Source organism: Tasmannia lanceolata, unplaced genomic scaffold, assembly GCF_043159265.1.
Source record: "Tasmannia lanceolata isolate RefF3 unplaced genomic scaffold, GAP_Taslan_0.1 ptg000037l, whole genome shotgun sequence".
Lineage (NCBI taxonomy): Eukaryota > Viridiplantae > Streptophyta > Magnoliopsida > Canellales > Winteraceae > Tasmannia > Tasmannia lanceolata.
In genome coordinates this window covers 55,878,324-55,893,853 of record NW_027518714.1, presented here as the reverse complement: position 1 = coordinate 55,893,853, position 15,530 = coordinate 55,878,324, and the positions used below count along the sequence as shown (strand labels likewise).

Genomic DNA, 15,530 nt, shown 5'->3' with positions numbered 1-15,530 from the left:
TTTCCTTAAAAAAAACACTTAAAAATTTACAAAAAAATGGCATTGATTAGCGGGGCGTAGCGGGGCGGGGCGGGGACAACTCCATCCCCTTCCCCTTCCCCTTCCCCTTTCAAATCGGGGAATCCCCTCCCCAAACGGGGCGGGGCGGGGCGGATCCCCGCTTTTTCGGGTGAAATACGGGCTGTTGCATGTGAGAGCAGCCACACATTTCCGAACATAGATAAATAAAAAAAGAGCAATGTTGAAGATCGATAAGAATAGTAGACACTCAATAAGGGGCTCAATTAATTTCTTCCACGGCTATTGTGAGATCGTTCAAAAAACTTGATGGTTAGTGGTTGAGTTGGGACTTGAGATCATTGTCATGATCGGTGAAGAAGGGAACTGGGTCGAAGGATTAATGGAGCCTTTGGAAAATGGCACCCAAATTTCTTGGAAGAAACAGTCGATATACAGAGTACCAACTTACGTCAAAGACCTCAACATTAAGGCATACCAGCCGCAGTTCGTTGATCTCCTTAGGTCCTTATCATTACGGTAATAGAAAGTTGAGGGCAATGGAAAAACACAAGTACAGAGCTCTCAATCGATTCATCAAAAAAACAAATCATCAAATAACTGTTTACATGGCGGCATTGGGGGAAATTGTAGAAGAGTTGATGGATTCATATGACCTGCTGGACAAAGAATGGAGAGACGACGATAAAAGTAGATTCTTACAACTCATGATCCGCGACTGATGTTTCTTGCTGGAAATCTTGAGCAAAAACCGTGGCTCGGAATATGGCGACTATGAGTACAACGACCCCATTTTCAGCAGCCATGGATTGCTTAAATACTATGATGTTATGATGGCAGGCATGTTGATGATCAAAAACCAAGTGCCTCTTATGGTTCTTAAAACATTAGTTGCTACTGAAAAAGAGGCGACAGCAGATCAGGTGAGACCTGGTGCACACAACGGCTACTTTCTCTTTAATTCTTTTCCCTTCGGCTTCTAATAGCATTTCAATTTTGAGTTAGACGTTTGAACACTTTGAATGGATACTTCTACAAACTATTTGTTCTCTTGTGAGAGAACGGTTTCTACACACGTGTAGACAAGCTATCTACACACTAGCTTAAAATACAGTGGAGGGCATATTGTGAGGGCATATTGTTTGGGTGATCCAAACCATTCATTTGATTGGTGATCACATAGATAGGGTGTCCATAAAAAATCAGCTCCATAGGATCATCCCAACCCTACGATTTGTGGAGGTCAAAATGGACGTGTATAAACCTTCACAAATCTGTCCATTTTTTGCCTCCATAGTTCGAAGGGTTAGGATGATCCTATGTAGCTGATTTTTTGTGGACACCCTATCTATGTGAGGGCCAATCAAATGAATGGTTTGGATCACCCAAACAATGTGGGCCTCCACTGTATTTTAAGCTACTGTGTAGATAACTTATCTACACATGTGTGTAGAAACCGTTTTCTCTTGTCTATAAGATTAACTTGAAATAACCTTACCTGCAAACAAGAACAGATTCTAATGATAACTAAAGATGTCCTTGGTGTATAGAAACGAATCCTTCACAATTGTGTTCGTTAATCTATATTTGCATTATTTATTTAGAAAAATTTACCACTTAAATTTAAAATTTGTTGAAAATGCCAGTTAGGGTTGCTTTTTGGTGAATTGACAACAGAGGTTTTTCGTACTAGAAAAAATACCTAATTATGTTGTAAAAATGAATAAAAAATATGAATGGGGCAAGAAGAGAAACAGAAACAATGATATGAAAGAGGATGAATAGGCAGAACATATAAAAGAAGAGAAGAAAATGATTTTAAAGGAAAATTAATTAACTTTCTAAATACTTTTTATGCTTCTAAATTGATTTACGCTCCGAAGTTTTATTGCTCTTAAAAATCCCGAGTTTGTTTTGATGCCAAAAAATAAAATAAAAATAAATCAAATTTACCACCCTTAAAAACTTTTTACTGCTCTTAATTATTTACTGCTCTTATTTGACTCTTTTACTGCTCTTAAAAAATCCAAATATATTTTCTCCTAAAAAATCCAAATATATTTTCTCGTAAAAAATCCAAAACATAAATAGTAACATGTGAATCTATTCATAAATTGTTTCTAGGAGTACTCACTTAGTAGGATTCATAATATACAAAGATAGGGTTCTATTTTATTTTTCTAGCCATCATAAAGGTATTGACTCTTCATGTATCATCCATCTAACACGAGAATGATACTTGATACCAAGTTTAATCTCTATAAATTGACCCCACTGATTCACCATATCTGTTTTAAAGTTCCTTCTGACCTTTCTATTTGAAGTTGCGATAAAAGACCTAAAAGCGGCAAAGTGAGTATTGTCAAGGTTTTGAATCCCAAACTTTAAAAATGTGCTCACATATGCTGCTTTGTTCAACACACTTTACGGTTATCTAATCGTATCTTAAGTGTACTTACGAGTGTCCTGAACGATTATCTAAAATGTTCATCAACTGCATTTACAAATTCCTCTGCATTGCCGGGTCAGAAAAAACATCCCAGATTGCAGTCAAAATAGAGCTCTAGACCGATATGATTAGAACACTCCCACTCCCCATAAGCATCCTTCATAATTTCATTGGGCTTGTCCTTCAGTAGTGTACAGTCTAGATCTATGTAGCCTAGAACCATATCAATCCATTCTATCACTTGCTAAGGTTTTGACCTACTAATGTCCTTAATACAATCAGGTATCATAATGATACTTAGGGTTCTATGCTATAGATTTAAACTTCCCAACAAGCTCATTACTTTTGACACCTATTATCCACATCCGAAGTTTGATTAGCAAATATCACGTCATTTTATCGAACTTCCACCGATTGGTTAGATTTCCCCAGGATCACTCAAAACATCAAATGTGACCTTGGCGTGACACCTGATGTGTCATCATGGCCCTTCTGTTGGGCTGAGCTAGTACACACGATAGGCTCTTACCCATGAGACAAGCCAGAGATGAACAACTTAGCACTAGGGATTCCATCAGTGCTGGGAAGAAAAGAATCCCAAGCCGGCCATCAATTTCCTACTTCCTCACAGCATCCAATCATGCTAGACAACAATTCTCTGTTGGATTAATTGTTTCCATGAATGAGTGGGCGCCAGTTCTTTGTGATCTCGCACAACAAATTGATACACACCTGTATTACCATCAAACAATCCATTGTGACATAAAAGAGAGATTCATTACATTCCATAATCATCCATACATATGAGATTGGATAAGGTATATTGCACAAGTAACACACCATCCATTCACATTTTGAGAGGTCAAAAACTTGAAATTTTGCAACCACATGACCTAAAATTGCATAGGGAAAAGAAAAGATTGTTACTGCACCGATGCCTAGATGTCGTGTGCAAAGGAAAGAGCAGGACAGACGCGAAGTCAAAGTCAATTCATTCATTCATTTCCCACTACCTTCTACAAGGGCGTATCCTCTTCCGTCTGATTGATCAAACTTGAAACTAGCCCATTGAGCTGATTGGGGTAGTGTTCAGTTACACCCATTGGGAAGCCATTCTCTCGACAGCTTTAGAAGAGGAATCCGAAATAGACCTTCAAAAAGACCTGCACCACCGAGGGAGAATTCCTCGTAAGGATCGACTCTTGCAAATCCGCCTGGCAGAAACCTTGGTATGATGGGTCTGAAGCTACTTCCGTTAATGAGGATCCAGTGTCTTTATGTTGATTGAATCGTCTTGATGAATGAATAGTAATTAATTGTTTGCTTTGACTTAATGGACTAAGAATGGTAGAATCGGTTTGAACGAAATAGACTATCACTGGTCCGATGGCTGGGTCAGGGCTTTACCCTCGAAGTGCGGATTCGCGTCAAACTATGGTAGCTGGATCTTTAGCAATAGCCTCCTCTTATGTCCAGAGGTCTCTCTGGCTCTTTGTCTTAACCAACCTTGCCCATAGAATAGGTTTGCACTCTTTCAGCAGCGAGACGCGTATCGGACCTCGCCCCTTTCGCCCGCTCCGTCTGCTCTCTTCCCCTCCGGGGGTATTACACTCCGAAAGCTGGATCTCGAGACAAGAATGGCTTCCTTTTAATAGGTGCAGTTTGCTTGGACAAGGGAAGAACCCCAAGCCGAAGGGGAAGCCTTTCCACTGGAGTACGTGGAGGAAGAGGTTTAGGACATTCCATCCGCTAATGTGATTCCCTTCAGAAAGCGGTCAATGTTGCCAAATTTATTAAGAGTAGATGTGTCGAGTAATTGGATCAATCAAGGCCAAAGAGCGGTATCAAGGTATCCAATCGATCATCCTGTGTGAAATCAACTTCGACGGGATGGGACTTAGTCAGTTAGGCAGGCCGAAGTAAGCTCAGGATCGGATTAAAAAGATGACCTGCTCGACAAAACCCCGGAAAAAATCGTTGCAAGACAAAATCACTAAGGGGAGGGCTGACAAATCAGACACATTTGCTGTTTCCCGTTTTGATTGAAACCAGATTTTAGCTCAGAGAGGACATCCAAAAAGTGGAATTTCACGAAAACCCGTGTTTTTTGTTCAAAGGCCTCTTTCACTTAGTAGCGACCGCCCAAAAAGTCGTTTTTTTATGACTTTTGGCACTAGGGGAGATGGAAAAATTCAAGTTTGGGAAGTCGCTACCGAGTGGAAATGGTCTTGATAGGTTTAGCCCCTATAGCGGATGGAAGAATTCCGAATCCCGGCTAGAACAAAATAAGGTTGCCAAATCTGGTTGATTAACTTCTATTTCATGTAGCGACCCAATGAATGAATGGCTTCCTGCTCCTAGTTATCGTCCTTTGCCTCCGGCTTTGAAGTAAGGTCAATAGTCAAGCCTTATAGCTCCTCGTTCGTTACAACAAAAAAAACCTCAAGAGCACGCTTTCCTAAATCTGAAACTGGTTTAGCCACCATTCTATAATAATAGAAAAATCGTTCCATCAATTGAATATGAGAATCGAGATCATAGCTCAAGGAGAAGTGGTACCTCGTCGGGTACTGGTTTGCCCGAAAGAACAAGGCAGAAATGATATGCTTAACACATGCATGTCGGACCTAATCTTGTCATTAAAGAAGCCTTGAGTTTAGTGTGCTTCAGTTACTTGTGTCTAATCAACATACATGTCTGGTTCACTCATTTCTTTATCGATAAGAAGAGTGGAAGCTGTCTTTTGTAATGGAAGGTCGGAATGATAGGTGGGGCCATGTGGCTAGCCCAAGGGGGGAGTCATCCTCTCGGGAGAGGAACGCAATTGTCTGGCGAAACCCGGCTTATATTATCCATCTCGCCACAGATCCGATCTGACTGAACGAAGAAGGCTTCCACTCGAGTTTGCTCTTTCTGAAGGAAAGCTGCGGATAGGAACGATAAGGCGACGGGACCAAAGAGCTCCTCAATAGTACCTTGCGGGGTCGAGGGGCCGGCAACCTTTGACCGGTGTAAGCTCCTGTCGCACTGAACTTCTGAAAGCTTGAACTCAAGCGTTCCAACAGTAAGGGGAAAATCGTTGTTTTAACCTATGCTTTTTTGGACGAAAGGGACGAGATTGCTATCCTTACTATACTTGGCAACCAAGCTCGCATGCGTATCCATTCCATTAGGCATTGCCACTCTTTCCTACTCTACCAGTATTGGTGAACGAAAGGTGTCAACTCAAGCTGATCATTCCATTTTGAACTCTTATTACATTACAGTGACGGCACCTCTTTATGGAACCTGCTCTTTGACTCGCATTTCTGGGATTGAGGACAAGCTTCTGGGCTAATGCTGTGGGAGTCGCTGTCTCGAGCCCTTGTCCTAAGCGGGCAGAAAGCGTGCTAAAGCGACTGAGGAAAGGGCAATCTGAATGACTTCCCGAAGGGGATGGAATGTGGTACATAAATGGTATTCCTTCTAGCTCGAGGAATAGGAATAGGAATTGGATGGTCTTTCCATGACACTTTGGCACCAGAAGTTTTTAGGTCAATACCAGTCCATATAAAGGCTTTAAGTTTACCTTGAATCTCAGTAATAATTATCTTGGGAAGCACAAAAAGGGAGCACCAGTAAACTTGCATGCTAAAAAGCACAGAGATTACTAGTTGAACTCTCCCAGCATAGCTTAAGTATCTAGTAGTCCAGCTAGTCACTCTTTTTAGAATCTTCTCAACCAGAACATGGCAATCAGAGTAACTGAGTTTAGTGGAGATCAGAGGGACACCCAAGTACTTGACAGGGAAGATCCCTTCACTCATACCCAATAAATTGCAGAGATTCACTCTATCCTCAGGCCCAACTCAAGCAAAGAAAATGGAACTCTTAGATAAATTTGGCTTTAAGCCAGCCATTCTCTCAAATTCATCAAGAGCATCCTTAATCAACTGAATAGAATCAGATGTAGCTCCAGTCAAAACAAATAGGTCATCGGCAAAACTCACATGATGGATTTGCATCTCAGAGCACTTGGGATGAAACTGGAACCCAGGAAGTTTGCTATAGTCATCTAGCACACATGAAAGGCCTCCATGACTAAGAGAAAGAGATAAGTAGATAGGGGATCTCCTTGTCTCAGACCTCTAGCCCCTTCAAAAAAACCATCCAAATAACCATTGAGACTTATGGAAAATTTTGCTGAAGTAACACATTGAAGGATCCATTGAATCATTTTATCAGGCATCTGAATGACTTCCAAAATATACTGCAGAAAGCTCCAACTAGCAGAGTCATATGCCTTTTGAAGATCCACCTTGATGGCACACCTAGGAGATCCTCTATCCCTATGATAACCCCTCACAATCTCCTGCATGAGGAGAATGTTGTCAGCAATTGATCTATCATGCACAAAAGCAGACTGAGTTTGACTAATCAACTGAGGCAGCACAGGTTTGATTCTGGCACATAAGATCTTTGATATAACCTTGTAAATCACATTGCAACAGGCTATAGGCCTGAACTCTTTCATTGTGTTAGGATTAGGACTTTTAGGGATGAGAGATAAGCTAGTGCAATTCCATGATCTGATAGATTTCCCATCATTTAGGAAAGCTTTGACAGCTTGTATGAGATCAGGACCAATCACTTCCCAATTGTGCTGGAAAAATTGAGCATTATAGCCATCCGGCCCAGGGGCTTTTTGAGCTTTAATAGAAAATAAAGCACTTTTAATCTCTTTATCACTCACAGGAAGAACAAGAGAATTGCCTTGATCAATAGACAATCTGGTCTTCATAATGCTGCTGAGTTTTTCCTTAGTCCCAATAGGAGGAACATGGGCTTTACCCAAAAGATCAGAAAGAATCTGATAGCTTCTTTGTGGACAGCTTGCTCTCCCTCAAGCCTATTCCCCTCCTGATCATGAATACATAACACCTTATTCCTAGATCTATTACCATTCATCTTTTTATGAAAAAAGGATGTATTTTGATCTCCAAGAGATAGCCATTTAACTCTAGCTCTCTGCTTGAAAAAGCTCTCTTCAGCAGCCAATAGATCAGTGTATTCAACCAGCAGAGTCTTAACATCCTCAGCCATACCCAGGTTGCCCAAATACAACTGCTTTTGAGCCTCATCAAGATCTTGCTTCTTATCAAGCACTCTAGCAGAAATATTACTGTAGCTAGTTTTGTTTAAGGAACTTAATTCCACTTTCAATCTCTTCAATTTAGCAGTAATCCTGAAAATCTCATTCCCTTCAAAAAGAATCAAAAGAGCTAAGATGAATTAGCTAACGAATGCTCCTATCCTATGGGAATGCTTTCATAAACTCTGATTGCTCTTGCCGACTCTGAACGAATAGTTAGCGGTGAAGAAGAAAAAAAGTAGTTGTTGCTTCTTGGCAGTTAGCTCTCCAGGTAGGTCACCGAGGGCGAGGGGAGACAAGTAACTAACTACAGTGCCGCTACAGTGCCAAGGAAAGCAATTGCATGTGTTAAGCATAGTGGCATGCTCTGTAGCCGGGGAATGATCGATTCACTTTTCTCTCCTTCGGCTTAACTTTCAACCTTCCCTAAAGCGAAGGAAAGAATCCGAGGGGAAGAGCCAGTAGCTGTAGTAGTGGAAGTAGTAGCGGTCAGTGTTTTTGCTGTTACAGAAGCAATAGGCTTGGATGGGCGTGATAGCTTGAAGAAGGAGTACCGGGCTCCAGGCCCTTATTATTTGACTTTGACTCTGCTGGAACTGGCTTTTGTTTTGGATGCGCTTCTCTCTTTCCTCCCTGTGCCTATCTTGAATGAGGAATGGCGGGGCGGTCTCGTATATAATATATAAGAAATAGACTGCTTTTCGGTTTGGTTTAGGAGTTCTCTTTCCCTATCCGCTCTTTGCAGGTGCAGATGAAGAAGAAGGCTCGAGCTCGATAATATAGCTCCTTTCTCTTAGGTCTTTGCCGCTGTGATCTTTTCTCTTGTTTCAGAAGCTGGGATTGGACCGGCTTTCCTTTCTTAACCAGGCTCAAGGGAAGTTAGGAGTGAAAGAAGCCTTGGTGCCTAGCGAAAGCGAGTTCTTCCTTTTCCTTTAATTTAATTAGATAAGGAAATTGCCCGTGTAAAGGGAAAGCTACCAAACTCTCTTTAGATTGATGCCCGAGATCATTCCTTTTAGAGGTAACTGCAGGGGGTATCGCCATTCTTGCAGTGCTTATTCCTGAAAACCTGGTTGGAATGGAGGAATCAGAGGAATTCTCGTATAGTTAACAAACATTCCCCAGTCTCTCCTCCTTGTATCCCTTCTTTCATAACATCTGCTAGCAATCATTATAAGTTATTTCTCTTTCTCTAAGGTGACTCGCGGCACACTTTGAATATGTATGATTGAATGCCGACAGCATTCGTTCAGAGTCGCGAAGAGGAATCAGATCAGAGCCTGGCCACTCCACTTAAGGTAAAGCTTTCCCATCGAGAACAGGATTGGCAATGGCTAGTGAAGAGCTGAAGAAAAGCTATTCTTTTTCTCACATCTCGATTTCTCTCTCAACGCTCAATGGAAGCTGAAGCTATCTTGCTCAGTTTTTCCTTCTTAGGGCGTAGGGGGAAGATAAGAGACTTTGCTGCACTCATTCATTCCGGAAGTGACTACGCTTCGCGCCGTCCTCTAATTAGGCAGTCAAAAGAGGGTAAGACCTAAAAGCTGTCCGATCCAATGCAACCTCATTCACTACTTGTAAACCCCCGAAAAATGCGAAAGGAGCCCGCATCCTCTCGCTCCTTTCCCACCCCTTCTTCATTCTCTTTTATCTGGCTCTACCGAGGAGTGAACGATTCAACCTTCAATAGAATCTTTGACGCCCGAGAAATCGGATTCAAGGGGATGGGACTTTATAGGTGGGGCTATTTCCAGAGATGACAATTATCCGCCTATCACTCCTGCACCTCTTGCCTTCCGGCATCAACCACCGATGAATAGGATGGCGAGGAGTCTCGACTCGAAGGAGAGGAGCGAGATAGTCCTACGGTCAGTCGCAGAAGATCGATAGCTGGTGAATTCAAGCTATGCACTGATGAGATAAAGCATTCCCCGGACTCAGCCTTATGTGGAAAACGACCCAGCCGTGGAAAGGAATAGATAGATCCAGAATCCAGATCTTCTTTCTTTCGGAGGAATGCTCTGCATCAAGATCTGAGTCTCTAGACCTTGGCATTCATCTCGTTCTCTTAGTCGATCGAACCCTCTGCAGCGGGGGAGAAAGGAAAGGTTCTGTTAAGACCTCCTCTGAGAGCCCCCGTTGCGGATAGCAGCATGGGATACGGACTCGATTTGATTGGTCCTAGGGATATGAAAGCAGTCAGTCAGCGGAAGCAGCTAACTAAGAGGCGAATTCCTTATTCATTTCTCTCCGGCCTCTTCCGGGCATGGAATAAGTAGTTGACTCCCATTCGATCGATAGAATACTAAACATTGAATGAGACCTCCTTCCCATTGTTCCAAGGACCTACCTTTCAATCCAGAGATTCAAGCCTTAGGCTTACTCTGGAAGGCGACGGACTGAAGAGGAGGTCCAGGCGAGTGGAGAACCGTTGCGAGAACGGTGCTTGCTAGTTGGGAGAATCTCTAACATCCTGTTGCTAGCAAGGAAGGAGTAGAGTATTCACTGGTATTGCTCGGGGCAGCAATAGTCACTTCGGTTTGTTTCTCTCCGTTCGCTATAGTTCGGTAAGTGGGTCTAAAACCGAAGCCTCCGGCTCGTTCCAGTCTCGTCTCAAGCTGTGGTACAATCCCTCTGTCCAGTCCAGTCCAGTATCGGTATCGGCGGTATAGAGTCCAATCCTTCCGGCTAGTAGGAAGGAGTAGAGTAACAACAGATATTGCTTGTATGCCTGAAGGTAGTTTATCAAGTTATCTTATTCCTCCTTGCCTGCAGTAGGAAAGAGTGTTATAGTCCGTATCCGTACTCACAGTAGGCTAGAGTTTTAGATCCTTCCGGCTCTCGCATGGTTTAGTAAACGTCCGCTGTCGAGCTCTTATACAATTTTAAAGTTGCAAATTCCCAGCAAACATACATTTTCTTCAATTTGAGCCTCACACATCAGTAAGAATTCTCTTGGCATCACTTGTTTCATGATTCCAAGAACTTATACACAAGCAAAATATTTCAAGGCAATCCACCATAAATCCATTCATATACATACACAATCCACCTAGGGTGCTAAAAAAGAAGCAAGGAATGCACACCACAAACATACTTTATGTAATAAAGCATTCTAGTATATATGGCCAACCACAAATCTGCCTCAAGAACCCAACAACGGTAACCCAAAACATCACAAAAACTAGAGGCACACGTCTCCTTGGGGCATCACAAATACGTAGAGGGACAAGAGAGGGTCTTGAAACCGATTCGAACCGGCTGAGAGATGGCCAAACTGGCCCCAGAACCATCACAAGACATAGGGAGCCAGTTCGGACAAAATCGGCCTGTAGAACCGGTCGTCTCCAGTTCGGCACTCCAGAAAACCCGACTGCCCGCTCCTGGTCCGCCCTCCTTAGTGACACGCTCGTCATGGTGATGCTGACCTCCTCTCTTTTTGTTCTTATGCAGATCCTTAATCGAGCTGGGCATCCGGGTCCAACCTAGATTTTTCGGTCAAAGTCCCGGCCCGCCAGGCTAGTTTCCAAACCAGTTGGATCAGTTTATTTATAGAAAACCGCCACCACTTAAAGGATAGGTTCTCTGTTACGAACCCGAATCGGTTCGGTTCGTAACGATTGTGATGTTCTTAGAGGGAGGATCGGCCTCTTGATCCACTTCGAGGGAAGGATCAATCCTCCTTTGTGCAGAAACACAATTTCTAGAATAATTTCTTCATTGATGAAATAAAAGATTACAATTTATTTATATCTCAGAATTCTAAATAACTTTCCTACATAATAAGAATCCTACCAAAAAATAAAATATTAACTTGCTATTCCAAGAGTAGCCAATATTCTAATCAAATCCCCATCTCCTACTAAATATAGATAACTACTAAAACTATTGCGAAGAATCACATTAATATCAAAAGCTAATTTAGATATTGCTAAATCCTAAGTGGGACCCATCTAGGTACGTATCATTCCACCACCATTGAAATCAACCTTGTCCTCAAGGTTGAAGATTAAGCAATGGTTGGTGAAAAATGAGATCTTGCGTCCCTTTCTTCTTCCCTTCATCTCGTAATTAGTCGTCGTTTCGCATGTTGTCATCAAGGGCCAGGACAACTTCATCTTCAAATGAATATCATCATGTCGTTCATCAAAGCTCTTTTGCCATGCTTTTTTGAAATAATTGCGATTTGGATGCATGAATGGTCTTGGATGAGAATCTTCTCGATGGCATTGGACATAGCAGATTTTTGGAGACGAACTCGTCGAACTCGACGACATTGAAAATAGGCGACGACTTTCTTTTGTGGCCTCTTCTCTTCTATATGATCTCTTTCGCGCTTGTTCTTGTCTCCTCTTTTTCTGTTTCGTCGTTTCCTTTTTATTGTGCAAGGCTTTTCGACGGTGCTCTCGCTCAAATCTTCCATGAGACATGGTAGTTCTTTTGACTTCACGCCAAACGATAATGCTATCTCATTGAACTTGACCTTCATAGAAGATAGATGCCTTAGGATCTCTCTTATATTCTCATCCCACTGATCCATTGCTCTTTCGATTTGCTTCGACATGATAACGGATCGTGCCGCTCTGATACCAATTGTTACGAACCCAAATCGGTTCGTAACAATTGTGATCATCTTAGAGGGAAGATCGGCCTCTTGATCCACTTCGAAGGAAGGATCAATCCTCCTTTGTGCAGAAACACAATTTCTAGAATAATTTCTTCATTGATGAAATAAAAGATTACAATTTACTTATATCTCATAATTCTAAGTAACTTTCCTACATAATAAGAATCCTACCCAAATCTACTTCCTAATTAAATAATAACTTCCTATTCTAAGAGTAGCCAATATTCTTATCAAATCCCATCTCCTACTAAATATAGATAACTACTAAAACTATTGCCAAGAATCACATTAATATCAAAAGCTAATTTGGATATTGCTAAATCCTAAGTGGGACCCATCTAGGTATGTATCATTCTCACTTTTCCAGCCATCGGATCGACCTCAAATGATCATGTGGTGGTCCATCGGTCGGAGGTGAACACAACGACACAGACCGCTCACCAGAAACCTTCTCTAGTCGCCGACAACGAGGGTTTTCCGGCGACTTGCCATACTCTCCATTTTTCAAAGAAAGACGATTTTCTCCAGATTTGAATGCCTCCAACTAGAAGCTCTGATACCAAATGTTAAACCAGCATTACCTGGATCGATCCCTTGGAAATTCAGCATTCAAATCAAAGAAAACTCTTCTTTTACTTCAAGAGAGAGTTAGACCTTGTTCCATTGCCGCTTTCCAATTTCTTCAATCTGATGAAGAACCTTTGCTCTTTCCCGAGCTTGAAGACAACCCAGAAATGCCCCTTGTTCTTCTCTTCCATTCACTCTCTTTGATAAATTGGAGATCGTTTCCTTTGACATGAAATCTCTCTCTCTCTCTCTCTCTCTCTCTCTCTCTCTCTCTCTCTCTCAAGCAAAACATGAAAGAGTAGGGAAGAGGGACCAATGACCAGAGATGAAAGCTCCCATATTAAGCTTTCCATTCTCACCCATTTTCGTTTGGTATATATGTTGGAGTAAAGTTTAGCAACATGCTAAAGCAAAACGTTAAGCCCATGAATCTTCCAAAACCATGTCCAAAACAAGAATTTCCTGATGCAAGGCCTCCTAGGGTAAGAAAGTTCTAACACATCTAAGATTAGTAACTTTTATCATTAGCAACAGTCACATTTTTGATTCACAAAAATAAGGAATAAATCTTGGGTGACTGGGTTGTTTATCACTAGCCAATCAAATGAGTCCAACTACTAGGGGTGCAAGTTTGGCCCTGTGAGCTCGTACCCGCCCTGGCCTGCCCTGAGCTCGAACAGGATCTGAGCTGGATTTTCCAACCCTGAGGGCGGGCTTGGGTTCACTTTTGCAGGCTCGAGCCAGGGTCGAATCGGGCTCAGGGTTGATACCAAGGGCCAACCCAACCTGGCCCAGCCCGACCCTGTTTACACTATATATTAAGTTGAAAAAATACGAAAGATGTTTTTATACAATATAGCAAAATATATTCAGATTTGGGACAGTTGGTGGAATTTTAAAAAAATATCCGAGTCTCATCCGATTAAATAAGTGTTGGTGTCTACGTCTTACATGGGAAACTCAAATCGACCCACACTATTTGTCACACTTCTGCCCATTTAGTCAGATCTAAAGGATTTGTGACATTGTCTAGCTAGGGGTGCAACTCGGGTGTGTTTTTTTAGAATTCAGGGTCAATCAGGGCGGGCCTGGGCTGGGCTGAGCCCGGCATGGCAGGCTTGGGTTGAGGTTTCTTAGGCCCTGACTCAGCGTCAGGGTGGGCCTGAGCTAAGATAATGAGATCCAGGATTGGGCTTGGGTTTTGAAAAACCCGGCCCAACCCGACCTGTTGCATCCCTAAGTCCAAGTCTCCACCCTGATCTGCATATGAATAATCAATAGCTTAGAGAAATAAAAAAAGATGCCTTATTATCACCCTTGACAAACATGGTAATCATTTAAGCAAGATTTAATTTTTTTTTCTTACCATTTTTTGTGATGATGATATTATAACAGTAAAAAATGTGTTCAGTAGTTACTCATATTCTAACTTCAAAATGCAGGCTAATGCGTACATAAATGATCTGGTGTTCTACTTCATTCGACAGAGCAATTTTTTTATTTCAAGTAGACCGAGGAATGGAATTGGGCTCCTACGAAGGTCTGCACCTGTTGGACTTAACTTGGAAGTTGGTGATTGGACAACCACATGGAAATGTTTCAGATTATTTGGATTTGAAACCTGTTCAAATTTTGTCTGCTAGCCATCTTAACGAAAAGGCCCAAGTTCAGTTGATGAAGAGTGAAACCAACAACCTCAACGATGGAATTAGATTTGATAATGGTGTCCTCAGAGTCCCCATATTCCGAATCCACTTTCCTACTTTTCCCACTGAATCAGTGCTCCTCAATCTTGTGGCCTTTGAGCATCTTCATGCGGGCACAAGCCAACAAGTGAGTTCCTATATCGACTTCATGAGTGCCCTCGTCAATTCGGCCAAGGATTCATCAATGATCAGAAATATAAATGCAATGCAAACCATATGGAATGATGAGGCAGTCCCCAAATTCTTTCAAAAGATAAGAAATGACATGGGATTCAACCCTTGCTACAGTTATAAACTACATGATATGGCTCTGACGTTGAATGAGTATTGCATCACGAGAACGAAGTGGAGGAGACGACTTCACGAGTGGGGTTCTACCCTCAAGGAGAATTACTTAAAAAATCCTTGGACTCTCATTGCTCTCATTGCAGCAACTTTGCTTTTGGTCTGCACCATTATCCAAACCATCACTGGATTACTATCTTTGAAGTATAATAACCGATATTGAAGTTAGCACGATGTTTTAGTCACCTTCATGCATACTTTTGAAGCTCGATTAACCCCCTTTTTCTGTCAAATCATCTTTGCTGAATTATGGGCTTGTTCATTAACTTCGGTTGTATCACTCCTATTACAAGACATGTTAGATATGTTGTATGTAGTAAAATTGTTCTCTAAAATCAATTTGAGAGTGGTTATCATCAAATCCAGATACAAGAAGGAGATGAAAGGAAAACTACATTAAAAAACAAGGAACTTTATAAGTTGATGGTTATGCCATTTGGTTTGCCTGATGCGCCAGTTACTTGAATGCGTCAGATAAATCAGCGTAGGCTTTCAAATGTTTGTGTTGGTGTTATATTGCTTACAAAAGGCTCACTTGCGGCATATATATAAAGTATTGAAGACTTTATGAAGAGAGTTGTATGCTCCTCTGAAGAAGTGTGATTTCATGATGGGCTAGTTGGATGACCATTAAATGCTGATCCTATTTGCCTGTGCTTCTATTCCCTAACTTTCTATATTTAACAT

The 15,530-nt window shown here is 41.8% G+C and overlaps 1 protein-coding gene across 1 annotated transcript; it reads left to right on the top strand.

The window, feature by feature from the left end:
• The first annotated feature begins 14,310 nt into the window (after nucleotides 1-14,310).
• On the top strand, nucleotides 14,311-15,006 carry LOC143861614 (UPF0481 protein At3g47200-like). Its single transcript, XM_077372511.1, has one exon. It carries the CDS (start codon nucleotides 14,311-14,313, stop codon nucleotides 15,004-15,006), a length of 696 nt encoding a protein of 231 aa, XP_077228626.1.
• Nucleotides 15,007-15,530: the final 524 nt, after the last annotated feature.

Coding starts and splice junctions, on each gene's coding strand:
- LOC143861614 (XM_077372511.1), top strand. CDS start 14,311: ATGGAATTGGGCTCCTACGAAGGTCTGCACCTGTTGGACTTAACTTGG.